This window comes from Microplitis demolitor, chromosome 6 (assembly GCF_026212275.2).
Source record: "Microplitis demolitor isolate Queensland-Clemson2020A chromosome 6, iyMicDemo2.1a, whole genome shotgun sequence".
NCBI lineage: Eukaryota > Metazoa > Arthropoda > Insecta > Hymenoptera > Braconidae > Microplitis > Microplitis demolitor.
The window spans coordinates 18,556,836-18,577,739 of NC_068550.1; the positions used below are offsets into that span (position 1 = coordinate 18,556,836).

General features: G+C 28.3%; 1 protein-coding gene across 1 annotated transcript; it reads right to left on the reverse strand.

The window, feature by feature from the left end:
• Window positions 1-8,356: 8,356 nt before the first annotated feature.
• On the reverse strand, window positions 8,357-20,403 carry LOC103569188 (centrosome-associated protein 350). The gene is made up of 6 exons (XM_053739827.1): window positions 16,245-20,403; window positions 15,644-15,807; window positions 15,335-15,501; window positions 10,589-13,616; window positions 10,420-10,502; window positions 8,357-9,598 (listed from the first exon to the last, which is right to left on the reverse strand). The coding sequence occupies exons 1-6, from the start codon at window positions 20,012-20,014 to the stop codon at window positions 8,876-8,878; spliced, it is 7,935 nt and encodes a 2,644-aa protein (XP_053595802.1). The 5' UTR covers window positions 20,015-20,403; the 3' UTR covers window positions 8,357-8,875.
• Between the last annotated feature and the right edge of the window lie 501 nt (window positions 20,404-20,904).

Sequence of the window (20,904 nt, forward strand, 5' to 3'; positions counted from 1 at the left end):
TTTAGAATAAGTTGAATTTCAGCCGCGTGTCCGGTCAAAACGAGTCGACCTACTCTCTGAGATCTATTTCCCGCGTTCAGAACCAGCAACATCATAATTAAAATTTATATTCATTATTAATAATTAATTATTTAATCGGGAAATTTTGTAACTGTGGTTCGTGGCTACTGGACACGAAGTAGCCAAAGGTCACCGTTATAAAATGTATAATCATGAAGAATAGATAACAGGAGACCGAGCGGTATAGGCGATTCGTCCGTTTCTACGTCCTCAAAAAAGTGAAGAGATCATAATTCTTATTCCCGCCACTAGCAGCAGTGCGAACTCCAACGTACTGAATTATTATTATTATTTTAGATTAAAACTGATAGTTGATAATTTCTGTTATTATTTAATGTGTGCTCTAAAAATTGTTTCTTATTATAAATAATTACAATAATGGGACGGTTTTGTGTAGTAAATGGTTGTTTAAGTGGTCGTAAAGTGTAAGAAGACAAAAATATTTTACATTTACGAAAACATCGCTTATTCAAAGTGCCAAAGGTAAGTCACCTCAAAAAAAGAATTAAGCCAATTTATTTTCAATTATTTTGTTAATTATTTTTTCTCAAAAAAAGAAGCCAGATTTACTGGAAAAATGGAGCACAGCAATTGGCCAAGAGTTGAAATCAACAAACTGTGTTTGTGAATTACATTTTAAAAAAAACAGATATTATTAAGTCAGACAGCACAACGTTACCGGATGGAAATGTTTTTGTATCTGACAGATGCAGAGCTACAATAAAGCCAGGTGCAATACCTGACTTAAATGTAAATCAATGTTATGATACTGGCTGCGATAATGATAATTTATCTGTTATCAATTCTATGGACATTGTTGATGACGAAGTCAGCGTTGACATCCTTCAAGAAAATAATTCTTTATTAATACAGCCTGTTGTCGATAATTTAGAAAATGCAAACGCTAAAAATCATGCTGATCTTTCTGAAAATTGTGATGTAGAACCTAAAAATAAAAATGATCAGCAGTTATCTGTGCATGATATTTATAATGTATGAGAAGTGAAACCTTTACCAAGGAATTGGAGATGGACGTTTGATCATGATCAAACTATAATACTATCGTATTTAGATTCAACTTGTTTCAAACTTAAATGTCATCTAAAAATAAAAAACGATTCAACAGTTACAGTAAGTTATTTCAATTTATTATTGAAAAGTTTTAAAACAGCCGTGTTATTTCACTAACTTTTATAATTTATTTTGTAGATTGTAAATGCATGTACAGACGTATGTATCAATTTATCTGAAGACATTCGACAAGTCGATACTGTTTGAGGCCTTTTAAATAAAGCTGCAACTTATTATTTTTGCAGTGGCACTGGATATAATGAAAACAAGTAATCTTATTTATTATTTAAGAAATTTTAATTTAATTGATTCATTATGAAATACAGCCTAGTATTAAAGCCATTAAATAAAATATTCTTTAATTTTTAAGAGTTTCATCTGGTTGTAAAGGTATTCTGTCATCAGATGAATATAAGAAGAAAATGCCACTATACCGATGCATTGCTTGTCGACAAGCAAGACAAAATATACAAAATCGGAATAATAAACAAAGTAAAGATTTTAAAGGATTATATAATAGTAAAAAGATTGAATTGGTTTTAGAGAAAAAAAAAAATAAGACGTCTCAGTGAAAAGGTATACCAATATTTTTTATTTGTCTCATTAATATTATGTTTAAGTGTTAATTTCCAAGAAATAGATATTTTTTTAATCTGACAACATCTTGGAACCAAAATTTTATTACTATTGATTTCGCAGGCGTTAGAATCTTCTATTGATAATTACTTTTGGCTTAATTGTTTTTTGTAAATCATAATTAAAAACTTCAGAGTCTTAAGAAATTTGTATGAATAATTTTAAGTTATTTAACATCTAAATTTGATATTGCTATAATATCTACATCAATTTATATCAAAAAATTTTAATAATAATAATTTTTCTTTCATTACAATCTTTTGTGTCTCACTTCATCACTTAATTCTTTAATTGTCGTTGTATTTTAAGTATTTTAAGTTTTTTATACACTTCTATCTAATGTTTTTCTTAAACAAAATACACAACACTGCAACTTCATTATACATGTTATTGGTAACCATTTCGTAAAAAGTTCACATAGAAGATTCAATATCTATCAGAAATGTCGATTTCAAATTCAAAATATTGTCGCAAATATAAATTAATTTTAATGTCAATCGGAAAATAAGTAGCATATTTCAGCTTTTTTAGTTAAACTCGATCATGTTCGCTATTTTTTTTTACCATTAATATTTTATAATAACATTGTTATTGATAAAAATTTGAGCATTATTCAAGTTTTATAATTCGTTAATGTTCGGTTGTTAAGATACTTGACTTTTATTAATTTAGAATGAAACTTTAAAGAGTAATCTTTTGAAAATGAAAGACGATTGTGCCGCTTTAGAAGAAACAACATTATTAAAAAAAATTTCGGATTTACCACCTCTACAGCAAGAAGCTGTACGTACTTGTCTCAATGCGGCGAAAGCGACTAATGCAAAACAGCGCCGATATTCGACTGAGTGGGTATATGAATGTCTCAATGCGAATTAAAGGCAGTGCATTATATGATCAGATTCGAAAAAAAGAAATTCTTCCGCTTCCTTGTAAAGACACTTTGAATCGGTATATTCAAAAACTAGATAGCGCTTTCGGTTTCCCTAAAGCCGTCTTCGACACATTAAGACTTAAAGGTTCACGTATGGAAGAGTATCAAAAACGGGGTATTATAGCCATCACATTACACAAAACTCATGCGGGATTGTATCTAACAAATATCTTCACCATATCGTTTTAAGTATTAGTAACCACAGTTTGATAATTGCTTCGTAATCATTTTATAAACAAAATAGGAGTTTACCATTAAAAAACAATATTTCCTAAAGTATCACACGTCTCCTCTTCTTTACTTTCTTGTGCTTTACTTAATCAATGCATACTTTCTCGTGCTGATGTTTCTCTTATAATTCGAAAATATTTATTGATTAATATTTTCTTCTTCATACTAAAGCTTAAACTAACTTTTATATGATGTAAATTTTGATTTAAAAGCTTGTAAACTTACACTAAATTTATATCACTTATGAGTTAGTAAACGGTAGAAACCTCTCCTCATTTAAATATTGCGTATCAAAATTTGCAATAAATGGGTGCTTAAATTGCTACAATGTTTGGATTTGTCATGTATTAACCTAACATTGCTTTCTCAGGATCTTTGTTGCTCGATGAAATCGGTTTGAGTGAAGGAATTGCATTAAATCGCAAAACACTGAAATTAGATGGCTTTGTAAATTTAGGAGATTATACTCCAGATCATCTTAAAAGCACCCCAGCTGACCATGCACTAGTATTTATGTTCCAACCATTTCAAGGTGACTGGGTCCAAGTCGTCGGGCAATTTTTTAGCAAAAATGCCGTGACTGGTGATATTCTGCACAAATTGATTAATGAGTGTGTGATATTACTCGAAAAAGCTGGTTATTATGTTGATGCAATTATTTGTGACGGAGCCCAATGGAATCGTGGTGCGTGGAAATTATTCGGAATATCTGATGGTCAATGTAGTTGTGAGCATCCATATGATTTTGGACGTCGGCTTTGGTTTATTTCCGATTTTCCACATTTATTGAAATGTCTTCGAAATAAAATTTTGGAAAAATTACAATTTTGGGTTGGATAGCTACTTATTTAACAAAAATCATTTTACTGGAATGTTATAACTAAAAAACGTATATATTTTTATTGTAGACTCCAGATGGTATAGTTAAGAAAAATCATTGGATTGCACTATTAAAATACGAAGGACATTTGAATCTTAATTTGAGGATGGCTCACAATTTATCGATGCATAATGTCAATCCACAAGGCTTCGCAAAAATGAATGTACCTCTTGCTATCGAGGTAAAAGTTCTTAATTTTAAAATAATCCGTATGATTGAAGGTTACGCTCAAGTTAATTTTGTTATGCTGCTAAAAGTAGAGTTTTATATTTATAAAAATATTTTTTGAATTTAGTTATTTTCTAAAAAAGTTCGAGCAGCTATGGAGACGCTTAAAAATGAACCGAATTGCCCGGAGCTGGAAGATAGCTACGCAACTATTGCTTTCATCACAAAAATCGGGAATCTGATTAAAGCAATGACGTCTAGGACACCCGTGGATGCTTTGAGACCTGATGATGAGAATTTGTCGAAAAAAGTATATATTTACTCTCATTGAAAAAAATAATCGCTGACTGCTAACAAAAAAATCGCTGCCGACTAGCAATTTTTTTGCTAGCAACGATCATGGTGTGGAATAAAACTTACATCGATTTAAAAGTTCCCCATGCACGCTTTTAGCGAATAAAATGGCTTCAAGCTAGCGATTTTAAATTGCTAATTGTTAGCGAAAATATCGCTGGTGGCTAGCAAAATGATCGCTTGCAGCCATCGATTTTTAATCGATAGATACTATAGAAAACAATTGCTAGCAGCTAGCGATTCTTTTTTTCAGTGGTTTAATAATTAAACTTTAAGAAAATTTAATGTTATATTCAACATTAATTTATCTAAATTTATGTGATAGATATTTCTCGTAAAAAAAATCTGAAAACCGCCTGATAATTTTCTTAGCAGGAAGTTAAAAATTTCTTTCTTTTGAATAAAGTGTGATTTATCAAAATAAATTAATTCAAATAAAAAAAACTAAATTTTATAATTTGATAAATACTGGAATAACAATTAACTAATAATTAAAACCGTGAAGTTAATATGTGAATAAGTTTTTTTGCTAATTTCATAATACATAAACATAATTATTGAGTAATTGATATTATTTTTTTAATTTTGTCGACAATCGTTGAGTTTATAAATTATTTACGTACATGGCAGTCAAAAGCAACAAAAGAAAAAGAAAAACAGAAATTAAAAGTCAAAATTGAAAAACAAAAGAAAAGAAAAAGTCAAATAACAAATGATTTCGATAATATGAATTCCGATAATTTTTTTTTTTTGCAATTACCGCCAGTAATTTGTCAGGACTTTTAATCTCATTACAGTCGACTTTAGAACTATTAGATTTTCTACATGACAAGTGCTGTTACAGTTATTTAATGACAGCTCGTGTGACGCAAGATATGTTAGAGGGATATATAAAAATTATAATACTAATTTTCTTTTAAATAAATGTATCGAGTTTTTAATAATGACATTTATTTTATAGAAGTTTTTTGGGATAATCCGTAGTGCGTGTGGCAGTAATGACCATCCAGACCCCATTCTATTCGGACAAGTATTGCGCTTACTTTGTTCTTATTCGTTGGCAACTCCACCTAAAAGTTCTAATGTTACCGCTGGTGAACTACTTGAGTCATTAATCCAAACAAAAGAATCTTTAGCTGCTGCTGTTGCTCCTAAAAAAGATTGGTTGCAAAAAATTGACGAAATAATTGAAAATGGTTGCTCTGACAAGATATGCGCTGCTGGAAATGAAGTTGGAAGCTCAAGAGACATTGATAGCATGACTGATAATGATTGCCCTATGAATTATGATCACTTATTCACTGATGATGACGATGATGATGATGATGATGATGATAATAACGATGGAGAAACAGAAAAAGATGCCAAAAAAAAGGAAATTGAACATGAACATTTACCAGATCCTCGATTGCAACACGATTATGACGTAGCTTATAGCAGCGAGTATGTAATTTCTTATATTGCTGGATATATAGCTAGAAAAATGAACAGATTCTCCAAATGTTTTGATTGTGTTCAATGTATGCAATCGAATAACCCATGTGAGCGTGATAAATATATCAAAATTATGAGTGATGGCTACTTGATTTATCCTAGTGAGAATCTATTTGCTGTCATAGAACATTTAGAGCGAATAGTACTAACCACTGTCGGTACTAAGACCATTACTATTGATATTATGTATCAAATTGCTAATGATCTTTCAAAATCAGAAATTCCTGCTTTAGTAGGATGTGATGAACATAAAAAAAAATTTACTAGGACCATTATTAATAATTTTTCGATTATGCGTGGACACTTTTTGGCTAAATCCTTTAATAACAGAAATTGTGATAAAAAAATGAAAACCAAAAAAAATAGAAAAAATGCCAAATTACTCTAGCTCAATTAATTTTTTACTCTTTTTATTGATTTTATTCATAAATTTGTAATTGTTCTAAAATGTTAAAATAAAAATTTCGGTCTTTATATGTGACTTCACTCTGTGTGAATAATTTAAGTTTCGTTGCAAATTAAATAATACAAACAATAATGATTTTTTTCATTTTCGTTACTAATTTCTCTGTAGTAAAATTTAAAACCGATGTACTTTAAATGAAATAAAAGTAATAAGTTTTGATTTATCATTATTTTTAAGTATATTCAGCTTATTCTTATGAAATATGAGAGATTATAATTTTACTGTAATGAGTAATTTTCTCTGATACTTTAAATAAATGTTTTATTTGATCAATTACTTATTTATTACCGATTGTATAATTTGTGTGTTTTGAATTTCGTAAGTGATAGAGCTTCGATTTTGATGTAATACTTAGGTGGAAGCTTAATGCCATACTCTATAATGTAGCAATCTATTTTTTTATTTCTTAATTAATTTTCATTTGTTGAAGAGAAAATCAAGTACAAAATTTACGTTTACTGTGCACATGCAACAAAAATAGTACTGTTTGATATTTCAGTGCTAAAGGAAAAAGGTACAACTGCTCTGATAGATTATTATTCGTTATTAAATAGTGTTTTATAATTATTTGAAATAATTTATAATTATTTCAATTATATAATTATATCTAATTCATCGATGACATTTTCCATTTATTGGAAATTTTATTTCTCTAACAGTTAATCTAATCGATCTGTGATCTGGCGCCAACGTTTGAATTCAGTACACTACTAATAGAAGCGCTGCCTAGTGTTGAAAAATAGTTACACCAATTTATGGACACTCATTTAACATTACGTTCGGTCTCCTGTTATCTATTCTTCATGGTATAATTAAGAGTATTAATTTGTGTTTGGCTGCATTGGGAGTTCCCAAACGCCACCTATGTATTTTATATTTTTCCTTAATAAAAAAAAAAAAAAAAAAAAAAAAAAAAAAACAATGAGACCGACCTGAGACCTATCAAATCGATATATTTAAATAATTGTATCATTAATAATAATATATTTTCTGTAAGTGTATATTAATAGGCATACATCTAAAAATAGTCAAATAGATATTTTTAATGCATTAGAATACTTATTCATCGCTGAAGATTTCTCTAAAAGAATGTCGATGAATAAGAATAGATAAGAGCGATTGTACGACAAATAACGAACATCAAAAGAATAAAAAAATGGAAACTAGTTTTTTCCGGAAATATCTGGAAACTAAGAGAAACATCGTCCGACTGCTGGCACAACTGCATCAGCGTCGAACGATGATAACAAACTCCCACTTTTGGGAATAAGGACCTAATACCTTATCCCACTTTTCTCTAGAGTGTTGGCTCGCGTAATGATATAAAAAGCCGATGCCCAATGCATCCCTCGCTTAGACTCTCTCACATCAACCAGAAATTATAACAGTGCAGTTTATTAAACGCAAGTAAACTCCCGGTTTAATTTAATTATATTATTCCATTGACTCGAAGTTATTTGTCAAATAGTAATTGTAAAACTCAAATGTATTTCCAACTAAATTCTCTGACTATCCTATTTTATATGAATAAATCAGATATATTTATTCTTTAATTTACGACCAAGTTATTTCGAACTTTCGAGAACTACCCATGTAACCGAAGATCTACAGTCACGTCTAATTCGAATAATTCGCGCCAGCAGATCTCAAGCTGACACGACTCCAGGACGTAACAAAACAATTGTATTCAAAAGTCTTTTCGAGATCGAAAATGTACTTACAATGTTTTCAAGCTCCTTGAGCGTATAGCGCCGGCGTAGATCGTAGTGCCCTAGAAGATCCAAACTACGGTAATTTACTGCATTTTACCGTAAGCACCGTATGTTTTTTTATTTTTATTTTAACAGGTAACAACGGGTCAAGATTGAAGAGTAGTTCCGTGTTAACGGAATCCGACTTAATGGACTTCGACTGTAATTAATTGTTTCGTAACCAACATAGTTTCTTTTGTCTTTATGATTTATCAACTTTATTGATTGGTATGATAATTTATTATAAAATATATTACAAAATAATATTTTTAGAATTAAAGTATAATTTATCACTAGTTAATTAAAAGTGCATTTCTTAATAACTACACTACTTATTGTTTAATTTAAATTCTTCGTATTAATCTCAATATTTATTATTTATATAACGTATGGACAAAGTATTAACAATAGTTATAATTAATAATATTATGATAAATAGTTTAATGAATAATTAAAGTCATTTTTTGACTCTTTTGATCATAACAGAACACAAATTTGTTGATTAAATATCTAGTCTATAGCATTAAACGTAATAAAATTAAACAATAAAAATTAAGACGAAAATACACAAAATATTACAGGTACATAAGTAAAAAATTTGATCTAAAACAATTATTTTTTTTTGCAGTAAGAAGATTAAGAAAAAATTGTAGCTTAATTCCGATAAAAGAATGGCCCCGAAATAGTCAGTCTTAGGTTTAAAAATTTTCGCTGCTGATATTGATACTTAATAATTATGAGTACTTGAGCATGACTTAATAAAGTCTTAAAGAAAGAGTGAAAAACAATAGATAAAAGTAATTTATCTTTAATACATCAACCGAGCAATGAAATTAAAACATTATTCGTCGTTTTTTAGCGTAAACAGTTTTTACAACATTAGTTGTTTCTAAAATTAACGTACCAAGTATCGCTACAGTAAGTTCATTTTTCACAGCTAATTCGTCATGATGAAATTTCGTCCACTCATCTTCTTCAGCTTGAGCTTCTCTAGCTAATAATTCATCAACTCTATCTCGTCGTTTTCTACTCCATCGCATTACCATATTTTCGCGTTGTAACTTTGTTTTAAAACCAAATAACGTAGCTACTTCTTTATTAACATAATCATTTAATTCATCAATTGTTTTAGGAATTTTAATAACTGGTTTTGTTTTAACATTTGGTTTGATCCAACTTGGACCGGGTTTTTCATAGTCTAGTTGATAAAGTTCAGCTATTGTTTCTTTACAAAGATCAAATAAAAATGTATTATATATTTTACGATCTTTTTTCACTACTTTATTATTGTCATTATGTAACTCATTTATTTCCGGTGGTGCTTCTAACGCCATTATATCTTTTCCCGATTGTTTGGCATCGTATATAATGACTGTTGCTTTCTCAGTAAAGGCTGTTAACTCATCAATATTTGTTGGTATAATTGCGTGTGATAATGTTGGTGATGATTCCGGTGATGATAAACTTCCTATGCTGGGTGGCGTGTAAGGCGGTGGAGGTTTATTTGGAATTTCTCTAATGTAATAGGACACTTCTTCTGCTTCCAATTGTTTTATCTATAAAAAAATTTTTAATATTAATTATTTCAGTTAATACTGATCAACTTGCTCTTTTATAATAGCATTTTCATAAAATAATATTTACGATTTTTAATTAGTAAAGCCATTTAAAATAAGCATTATTATTTATTTATTTAGATTTTACTATTTTATTATTGTACTATGAAGTCATGTTATAAACAGTCTCGTTATGTCATTTGTCTTATTTTCGGTTTTATTTAGATCAAAAGTTTCCTCACTTTTCCATGTATTTATTTTTGTGGTTAGTTATCTCGTTATAAGTTTCAAATGTGATTCAATAAAGAAATTATATTTTTCAAGTCTTACAACGAACACTTTGCGATGATTTATGAATATACACAAGGGTGTTTCAAAAAAAAAAAAAAGAATATTTTCTTTTGATTTTAAAAGTTGGTTTCAAGTAAGAAAAAAATCCTATAAGAGCAGCTCAAAATCTCAATCCCACGACGAGCTCAACGAATATTCTTTTTCCCATTTCAATCGCATGTAAAAAAAATTGTTAACTTCCTACTAAGGAAATTACAAATTTTCAAAAAAGGGAAGTTATTGGTTTCGGTCAGATTTTCGAAAATCGAGTTTTCATCAGATGTCGACGTTTCGAGGTCCTAGGAAGTTATTCTGACTATTTTCAGAATAATACTGAGTGGCGTGTGTGTGTGTGTGTGTGTGTGTGTGTGTGTGTTTTTTTTGTTCAACATAGACAACAATCTTTTGCTTGGTGAGTGTAAAAAAACCACTGGAAATGAATCACCCTAATGTTAAATTTGCAATAATATAGAAATATTTAATATTTTTACCTGTAGTTCTATTTGTAATTGTTCGATTCGTAGAAGTCTTGCATTCAAATCTACAACTTCCAATCCTGGTTGATTTAACGAAGCTGTAAGAATTGAAGTGTTTTTTTTTTAATTAAAAAATGAATATTTAAAAAAAAAAATAAGAAAATATTAATCAAATAAATATTACCTCGTAGCTTGTCAATCATTACTTCAATGTCTTTTTCTGAAGTCGTATGTACACCATCAGATTTAAATTCAACTTTTGAATCTTTTGAACATTTACTGTTACTTTCATTATTAGCTAATAAACTATCATTTAATATTTCAATATCTAAACGCGATTCATCTTGATCTCTAGTTGAATCCATATCAATTTCAGAAATTCCTCTAGGTGTTTCAGCAACATCAGCATCTTCACTACTTTCCGCAGATGTATCATCTTTCTTACTCGAATCTTTATCATTTTCGCTATATTTTTCCGAATTAATTTCTACATTATTTTCAACATCATCAATTTCTTCTATAACAACTCCAGTATTGTCTGTAGATTTAAAATTTTCAATAGAATTGATATCTAAATAATCTTCAGACGATTGAATCATAAAATTCAAAGGTTTTTGATTCAAAGATTCAGTTGTGATTTTCAATAAAGATTTTTGTGATATTTCATCAAGTATCCGTAGTACATTATCTGGTTGATGTACTGCTTCATATTTTTCTAGCATTTTGTGTGATTTTTGTGATTGAGATTTTAGGTTCTCTGATTTATCTAAAATTTCTGATACTTCAAGACTTTCTTCAGAAATATCTTCATAATCAGGATCTTTTACTTGTGTCGTATGCGAAATGAATTTTTTGAATTTTTCCATTCGTAATTTATTTGAATTTTGTAACTCTGTCGTAAACTTTTCAGTATCTTCATTTAGTCTATTTTTATCATCATGTTCTCCATCATCTTCATGTAATGAGTCTAAAGCTTTATCAAGATATTCATTTAATTCAATTTTTGAATCTATTTTTTCTATTTTCTCACTAAGATTTTCAACCTTATCACCAGCACAATAAGCGTTACCTAATTCTTTATTACGAGCATGTTTTTCAATATTTTTTTCAAGACTTTGTAAAGATTCAGTTATTTTTTGTAAAACAGGTTCATAGTCAGTTGTCATATTTAATTCATTATTATTTAAAGGACCGTCTTGTGTTTCATTGCTCGAGTTCATTTCATTTGGAGTATCAAGTGGCTTTGATAATTCTGGTGTTTGATCACGTGCGATAATATTTAAAATATCACTCAATTCATCAGTATGAATTTTATTTTCTCCTTGCAGCACATTAATCGTCATTTCTTTTAGTTGAGCATGGAGTTCATGTATATTGGTTGATTCTCCAGTTGGAATAAATAATGACTCTTCAATATCCGTATCATTTGCTGAATCTTTTTGATATGAATTCATTGTGTGTTCATTCAGATCATTGTGTTTTTCAGAATTTTCATCCAATTGAGATAATTCATGATCGTCAAAATCTCGCGAAACTGCTTCTAACGAATAACTTGTCCAATCGTGATTACGCCCTTCAGAAGGTTCATCATCTTTATCACTTTTTTCTTTTCTAGAAGTATTTAATGGAGATTGACAATAATCTTTGGATTCTAAACCCGAAGAAGTGCATGTTTTATCTTCTGTATTTTTATTACAATCGTTAATATTTTCTAATATATTTTCATTATCCTTAATCTCTTTGATTATTTTACTATCATTGTTACCAAAATTTATTTGTTCTTCATCAATACTTTCATTATTTTCAATTATTTTATCACTCAATTGTTCTACAGTTTCTGTTGAATAATCGAGCTCTTGTTGCGAAAATTTATCATCTTGATTTTCCATTGAATTACTTATATTACTATCAATTTCTTCAATAGTTATTTGAGTATCCTGATCTAACTTGTTCAAATCTAAACTGGGTACGTTAACTGGTTGAGGGGAAAAAGAATCGTCCGAAGTATGAGAAGATGTTAAATTATCAGCAATAGTACTTAAATTTTGACTACAATTCATTTTTGATATGATTTCTGATATTGATTTAATGTCACCCTCTAATGAGTTGAAGTCTGAAGAAAGAGCTTCGTTATTTTTATGTAAATTTAACATACTTTGTTCCAATGCAGCACCAGTAATTTCAAAATTACTTGCTGACAATTTAGAATGTTCTGAAATAATTGATTTTTCAATGACATTGAGAATTTCTTTGCTCTTAGCTTCAAAATCAATTTCATCGGATAATTTTGATTCTAATGATTTACTTGGTAATACTGTAGATGCATCATCAGGAATAGTTTCAACTTGTGTTTTCATGCTAGATGATTGATCTTGTATTTGTAACTCATCAATTATATTTTCTGATGATTTTGATTTACTCTGAATTGTTTCTTCAACAACTTCGGATTTAGATAAATCTTCAGTAATATCTTTTAATGTACTTAGTTCACTATCAGGTTGATTATATACTGATCGTAATTTTTTATCTGATTTTTTACTGAAGCGTGATACCAATTCAGATAATGTCTTGAGATCATTTTCTAGTGTACTTATATCTTCAGTTAGATTATCATTATTAAGATGTAATAAGTTAATTTTATTTGAAAATATACTTGGACTATTTTCATTTATTTCTTTATCTGACAATTGGTTTGATGAAATTTTATTGCACCTTGCATTGGTACTTATTTTTGAATGAATTGATGTTGAAATATTGGATTTTGTGGAATTTCCATCAGCCTTAGAATCAACTGATTTTTGTTCAGTCGCATTGGACGATATTAATATGTTCGAAAATTGTTTTGAGCTGATTTCACTTTTGTCTACTTTTTTGCTATTCAACGGTTCGCTAATTTTTTTTGATGCACTTGGAGTTATTGCTTTTTCTAAAACTGATTGAATACTATGACTTATATGATGTTGATCATTATTTTTATTTACAAATGAACTTGTTGATTGATAAACTGTATTGTCATGATTTTTGTCAGATTCTAAATGTGAACGCAATGATTCATTTTTTTTATAAATTTCTTGAATACGTTTTATGGGTATCTCAGGTACTTTTAAATCAGCTATTGATTTCGCTTCAATAGCTAGTTTACCACTTTCTTTTATTGAATTTCGTTTATGTTCTAATTTTTTCCGCATTTCATTGATCGTCATATCGTACTTCTAAATTGACATGAAAAAAAAATTTTTTTTAAATATTGATGATTAACGAAGCTAACTTTAAATCAACGGTATTGTAAAAGTAAAAGAAACCGTTCAACTATAAGAATTAAAGTAATTTTTGATTGCTTTAAGGAAATTTTCATCTATTGATAATGAGTAATGAAGATAATTAAATTTTCATAATTTGTAATAAAAATTTAACTCTATATAATCTTTTCAAACTTTTAATATATTTCCTTCTACTGTACTATTATTAAGGTTTTTCTTTTCTTGAAACTAAGACTATAATTTTTTTAAATATTGAATTCAATTATGAAATTAAAAAGTTTATGGGTGATTCCGTTCAAATTGTGATATTCAACGCCCTGTATTATTTGCTCTCACAGGTCATTAATAATCAATTAATGAAATTTTTGTGTTAATTGGATAGTGATGAACATATTTCAACATTATTTCTCTATTATATAACTTGCCACTCAGAGAAAACTTACAACATATCACTTGAATGTCAGTACCGTGTCATGTCCATTTCTATAATTTACCAGTAAATTGTTAATTTCTTTTGTCGCAATAAATGACTTAAACTAATCACTTCATAAATTCTAATGTTTATGATCCAACTGAGAAAAATTGACACACTTTCTGTTTAATGTATTAACATTGAATTCCGGTTCAATAACTTTTGTCTTTAAATTTTAATTTTTGAATTTGAATTTATGTGATTCGAACGCCATGTTCCTTGAGATTTATGAAACGTCTAGTGAACCATCTTGAAAGTACGTCACCTGAGTAATATTTACAAACACTGAGTTGATGAAAAAGTGCCAAAAGTTCGTGTCATGTTAGAACTTAATTTTGAAAAAGGTATGTCATAAATTGTCTTGTCGATACCGTGGTATTGATAAACTTCATTAACTATTAATTTTTTTTTGAACAAAATATTAAATTCTTGTACTTAATACCAGCCTAAACTTTATAGTAAATGGATATTATCAAATACATAACCAAATAATTACAGTTGTTATTTAAAATGAAACTGTCAGTACCATGTAAAATAATAATAAAAATAGTATATAGTTATTACAATTAATTGTAAAATTATTTTGATCATTAATTGTAATTTTTTTTAATACAGATGGCACCAATGTTTCGTACTAGAAAGCTACCTGATACAAGTGACAATTAATTTATTTAATGTTTATTAATTTAATTAATTAATTTATTTGTTAGTAAATTCTATAAATTAAATTATAGTTGCTATAAATTATAAAGTTAATCGTTATTAATGATCATAAATGTGTTAAATAATTATTAAAAAAAGAGTTTAGAAGTATTATAACAGAATTTATAAGTGAATTTAATAATTTTCTCAAACAATTTCTACCGAATTTATTTTATATCAGTACCATGGAACGCAAAATTTGAAATTTGTTTCTCGTTCTTGACGCTTTCAAGTTCTAGTAAAATCTTCTCAGATTTTTATTTTTACATTAAAATAGAGAAATAATGTGCATAAAAAAATTAAAAAAGTTCAACTTCAAAATCTGAAAATTTTTAATAAAAAAAATCACAGTTAGAACGGAATTACCCATATACTTTAAAAACTTTCGTTAAAATTAAATGGATAACGAAATTAAATCAACTAAACTGATGTTTTTTTCAATTTGTGGAGCTGAATAGCTTCTCAAATAAATTTCACAACATATTCAATCACTTACAGTTATTTGATTAAGTAAATTTGCCTCAAGAGTTTTTAATCTTTGTTTAGCTTGTCTTCGAGCTTCCTTCTTAAGTTTGGCCATTTCTGCGTGTCTTTCTGCAAGTTGTTCAGCAAGTAATTCAACTCTACCCTCTACCTCACTCGTATCTGAAGATATGGTTGTATCTTAAAAGAGAAGTATATAAAACATTAAAAATAGATATAGTTATTTATAGTTAAATAGAAATAAATAAAAAAATTAATATTTTGAATAAGTGTGTCATTTTCTACGATATGTCTTTAAAATTATTTAGTGTATCGAACTTACCATTGCAAGAAAAAGCATTAGTGGTTGCAGTGACAAGTTTTAAAGCAGCTTCCTCCATACGAGCAACGCGATTTTCTTCTGCTTTAAGCTTTGCATGCCAGGCAATCCAATCTTCAACACAATTGCGACGGGTGTTAAGAGCAGCTTCTCGTGCATGTAAGACTCTGTAATATTTTTTCGAACAAATATAATTCACTAATTAAAAAAATTGCAAAGTTTAAAGAAAAAAAAAAAAAGTTGAATTTTTTTTTCTTATTTTTTTTTTCAAATATGAAAAAAAAATGCATTTAACATTATGTGTAAAATAAGAACAGAATTATTATTTGATTTATATTTATAAATTGGCATTTTAAAATGATTTAATGCACTGATAAATTTTAATTTTAAACATGATACGAAAACCACTGAAAATCTATTTTTACAAAAGCTTCAAGCTATCATGGATACACTGCATTTCACGGTTTATTTTTAGAATATACTGACATCAAAATACAGAAAAGAGTTAATTAATTTTTTTTAACTAAATCAATAAAATTTAATTAGAATAGGAAAAAAAACATAAATGAATAATTTTAGTATTAAAAATAACTGCTTTACTTACTGCTCTAACTTTTTGGATGTTTTGAACTGATGATCTTGTTGTGATCTAATTACGACTGATCTTGAGTAACTCTTTTCGCTATCTCCAGAACTGTGACGTGAAATAGTAAAAGTGCTAACTTGTGATCTAGTCGATATGTTTCCAAGATTTTGTATATCTCCATCTTTCATATTGATATTAGTAGTGTTATAATCAATTAAACCATTTCCAATCATATGGTGTGTTGATATATTTTCTGCAGTTCCACGTTCATTGGCAATATCACGTAAAAGCTTATTATTTTTTTCTTTGACAGCTTGAGAATGTTTAACAAGTGCTTGAAATGAATTTTGACTGTCATTTAAATTTGTTCCATCAAGTATTGGCTGTTGATACTCATCATCTGGCTGCAATAATTCTTTGTCAACTTTTGAACGTTTATACTTAACAATATCATCAGTAGTATGTAAATTTAACTTTGATTGTAATAAATTTTCCGTCAATACATTGGCCGGAGATTTACTTTTTAAATTTTTTGGATTTTTACGTTTACTATTTACTTTAGATTCCTGATTATATTGAGATTTTTTCAATGAATCTCGTTCAATAATCATTGGTTTATCAATTTTCTTTAAATTTTTAGTTATATCATGATTATTATCACCAATTATATCATTTCTATCTTTCAATTTAGATTTTTTTGATAACTCGTCAACTAATGTATCAGACTCAGTTTTAATATCCGACGAGATATCTAAAGTTTTATTAACAAATATATTATTATTATTGTTATTATTATTACTGTTTTGATGTGCCCGTTGTAATTTTGATCCAAGTTCTACATGATATCCTTTTAAACATAATAAATCACTTTTTGGCATTTTTTCTTCAAATTTACGTGTTCTCATTTGATGACACTTTTGAGGTGATGAAATTTCTAAGTGCGATGAATTACTGGATTCTTCAAAAAATTTTTTATATTTATCATTTTTCAAGTCAATAATTTTTTGAGACATTAAAGTTTCTAATCCTTGTAAAGATTTTTCAGTTGTTTTATCATTTATACTTACATCAGAAATAATTATTTTTTCATCTAATTGTGATCGATCTATTTGCGATTTATCTGAGTCTATTAATGAACTAATAGAACTATTACTTCTTATATCATATCCTTTCATGGGACCTGATAATCTTCTCGGCGACTGACTATCTGCGCTACGTTTTAGCTTAGTTAAAAAATTTTTCGTTGACATTTGTGGATTAAACATATTCCTTTGTTTTTGTAACATAACTTTACGTTCTTGACTTGCTAATTTATGTAGTTCTTTCAATCGATTCATTTCATCTTTTTCTTGCTGTAATTTTAATAATAAAGCTCGTTGTTTTTTTTTTACTGAACTAATTCGACTGTCTTGTCCCGTATCTCTTAGTGCACGTTTTTGTTCTTCTAATTTAACTAATTTTCTAGTACGATCATGTAAAGTTTTTTCACGGGATTTAAATAACATTTCAATTTTATCATACATTTGTTTTTCATCTTTAATTAATTGGGCCATTTCTAAATCAATATCTTTGTTAAATGAACAAGTTACATCGCGAGTTGATATATTTATTTCCGTGCCTGTTTCAGTTTTTATCGATGATGTTGTTTCGTGTAAACTTATCTCTGACATTGTTCTCATTTTTCTAGGCAGAGACATATCATCTAATTGATTAAAATCTTCAAATTCAATTGTTTTTAATGACATTTTAGGTGTATTTATTGAAGATTCTGTTGTATATGTTATTTCAGGATATAATAACCGTGACTCATTATTATCACGTGTAAATAATGTATCCGTTTGAGTGGCAATATCATTTGCTGTTTGAGTTTGTACTTCTGCAACTTTAACACTCACTTTATCATCTTCTACGTCAATGTTTTCTTTAGATATCAAATCATTACTGTTAACTTGATGAACTTTTGCTGAAATCAAGTTATGTTTATTAGTATCAGCCATTAACTGTTGCATTTGTAATTTTTCTCTTGCTTGATCTTGTTTTACATTGTATAGTGAATTTTCAACATCTATAACTTGTCTAATAGATTCATTGTACGAATCAAATAAATGTAATTCTGCTTGAAATTGCATGTGCAGTGCAGTTGGATGTAATAAAGGCATGTCTTCTTGTTTATCATTCGATGGATGAGATTTTTGTTTCATGGATCCTTGAATTAAATCATCCTTTAGTAATGATTTACAACGTAAATCTTTTTTTCTTTTAGGCCGAGAAACTAAATTTAAATTAGGTGTTACTAAATTACAAAACTCTTCTTGTGGAGAATAATTATGATCTCTAAATGATATTTTATGTGAATCCAAAAATAAGTCATCCGAGGACTGAGACGTATCAATTTTTTTATTTACATTAATACTGTTTAATTCACCAAATGATGTTAAATTTTGTGATGGACTGGGAATATTAATTGGAATTATTTTATCATCTTTATTTTTCAGTTGCTGAGATGATAATTCTGTATATATGCTATCTGATTTAGTAATTAATTCGTTGTCATCTGAACGAGAATCATGAGCTGACATTCCACTTGATCGATGATGGATTTTATTTGTTGACAATTTTGTTTTTTCTGAATTCTTCTTATATGATTCTTTTGGATTCAATTGATGCTTCAATTGTTTACTATCTAATGCAATGTGATATTTTTGTTGATCGACAATTTGAGATAAACCATTTGAACTTTGACTTTGACAATCATTACTATTATATTTATGATTTGTATCAATAATTGAAGATCTTGAACCTTCTCTAACGGTAATATAATCATGAAGTTTATAATTGCGATCACATATCGATTCACTGCTTGTTGTTTTTCTTTGCGCTTCGAGAGATTTATCTCTTGATAATTTTGCTGAATGTAAACTTGCTGAGCGTATTTTTTTTTCATCATCTTTTTTATTAGATAACCCAAAATTTTTTGCTTTCGTTTTTTTTATTGGATCATTATCTTTTATTAAATGGGTTGCATGCCGGCTACTTTTTATTGAAGAATTTGTTAGTAAATCTTTTATATCTCGGCGTGAAACATGTTTTGAGTTTCTTATTCGTTTTATACTTTCGATAGATGAATCGCCTTCTCTTGATAAATTTAAATCATCTTTTTTAATCCGTTTGCTACGATTTTCTTTTTCACGAGAATTATCACGTGAGTGTTCTAACTTTTTTCGTGAAAATGACTGCGATGAAACATCTGGCGTTTTCACATTTATACCATCATTTAATAATTCTTGAGACGATAAAAAATCTAATTTTCTACTCACACGATCTGAGCTTCTAGAAATTCTATCACTCTCTTTATGCAAAATAATTTCCTCGGATTGTTGTATCACTGATTGAATTGGTGATAAATTTTTTCGGAGAGTTGTATTTTCACGAGACGAAGAAAAATAATCGGATATTTTAGGGGTTATTTTAGGTATTTTTAGTGGCTTGATAAAATCCATTTTTTCGATTTTATTGCCCACCAAATCTTGTGGTAATTTTTTTTTTATATCATCATTGTCATGTTGGACAGCTAAAGCTAATTTTTGCCTTACAGCTGAGATAAATGTAAACGGATAGGGTTGTACTCGATAATTACTTAGTTGAGAATTTGAAGTAAATTTGTGTTCTTGCTGTATCGAATGTTTTTTTTTTGTTTCTGATAAATCAATTTTGTTATCAGTTAGTTTTATATCACTAAATAATTTACCACTTTTTTTCTCGTCAGTTGGCTCTTTATTACCATTCATTCTATCGAAAGAATATTTAATAATTATTTCTTTGTTAAATATTATCCATTATTTTCACAGTTATTGATGATTTAGTGTAATACTACAATAATAAAAAAAAAAAAGAAAACAAATTCCATCATGTTCAGCGATGTAACGGCGTAAAATAATACGTTGAGAACATTGGTGTTCTTCAATAGTCCGGCAACTTGAACAATTTTTTTTATTTCACATTTGTTATTAATCTAAATGAATAGCTAGGATTTATTTATACTTTATATGCGTCACAGTTTTTTATTAATTGAATTGTATTATTTTATTGACCACTTTAGATTACTTGGACAGATCTTATTGTCACAAGTCACAAATGCCATCACACTACTCGACATATAAACATGTATCATGAATATGTATGTATGTATAGGTATACATACGCAGTGTTGCTGAGTTAGTTTGCTTTCATTTTACTGTCCAATCACGGCAGTAGATTTTGGACAAATTGAATTTTAGGCTTGCTGAGCAGATGTCTCTTCAATTTGATGGCAAATGTCCGTCAATTTCTGTTGGACACTCGGTACCTCACATTTAGCATCCCATAATGAGTAATTGCAAATTTTTTTTTTTGCAATCGTTTGATGGTTGTTTGATGGTGTATGATAGTCTAATATTATGGTTTGATGATTATTTGTTTATTTATAAAATAAAAAATAAAAATTGATCTAATTTTTATTTTTTTTCAGCACCCCATTTTTCAAGTATGCCTTTTTTTTTAATACAATTCGATGTAAAATTGTTTGATGGTGAATGATAAATAATCGATTATACTTAATTATTGATGTTAATTGAGTAATTGAAAAAAAACATAAATACCCTAATAGCACAGATTACTTGGCAAAAGTTTACTTTACAAA

What these genes read in the sequence shown, in the direction of transcription:
- LOC103569188 (XM_053739827.1), bottom strand. Translation starts at nt 20,014, where the DNA reads ATGAATGGTAATAAAGAGCCAACTGACGAGAAAAAAAGTGGTAAATTA. An exon ending in AATGATTGACAAGCTACGAG is followed by an intron (nt 10,503 to 10,588) that starts GTAATATTTATT and finishes CAATTCTTACAG; the next exon opens with CTTCGTTAAATCAACCAGGA. An exon ending in AATTACAAATAGAACTACAG is followed by an intron (nt 9,599 to 10,419) that starts GTAAAAATATTA and finishes ATTTTTTTATAG; the next exon opens with ATAAAACAATTGGAAGCAGA.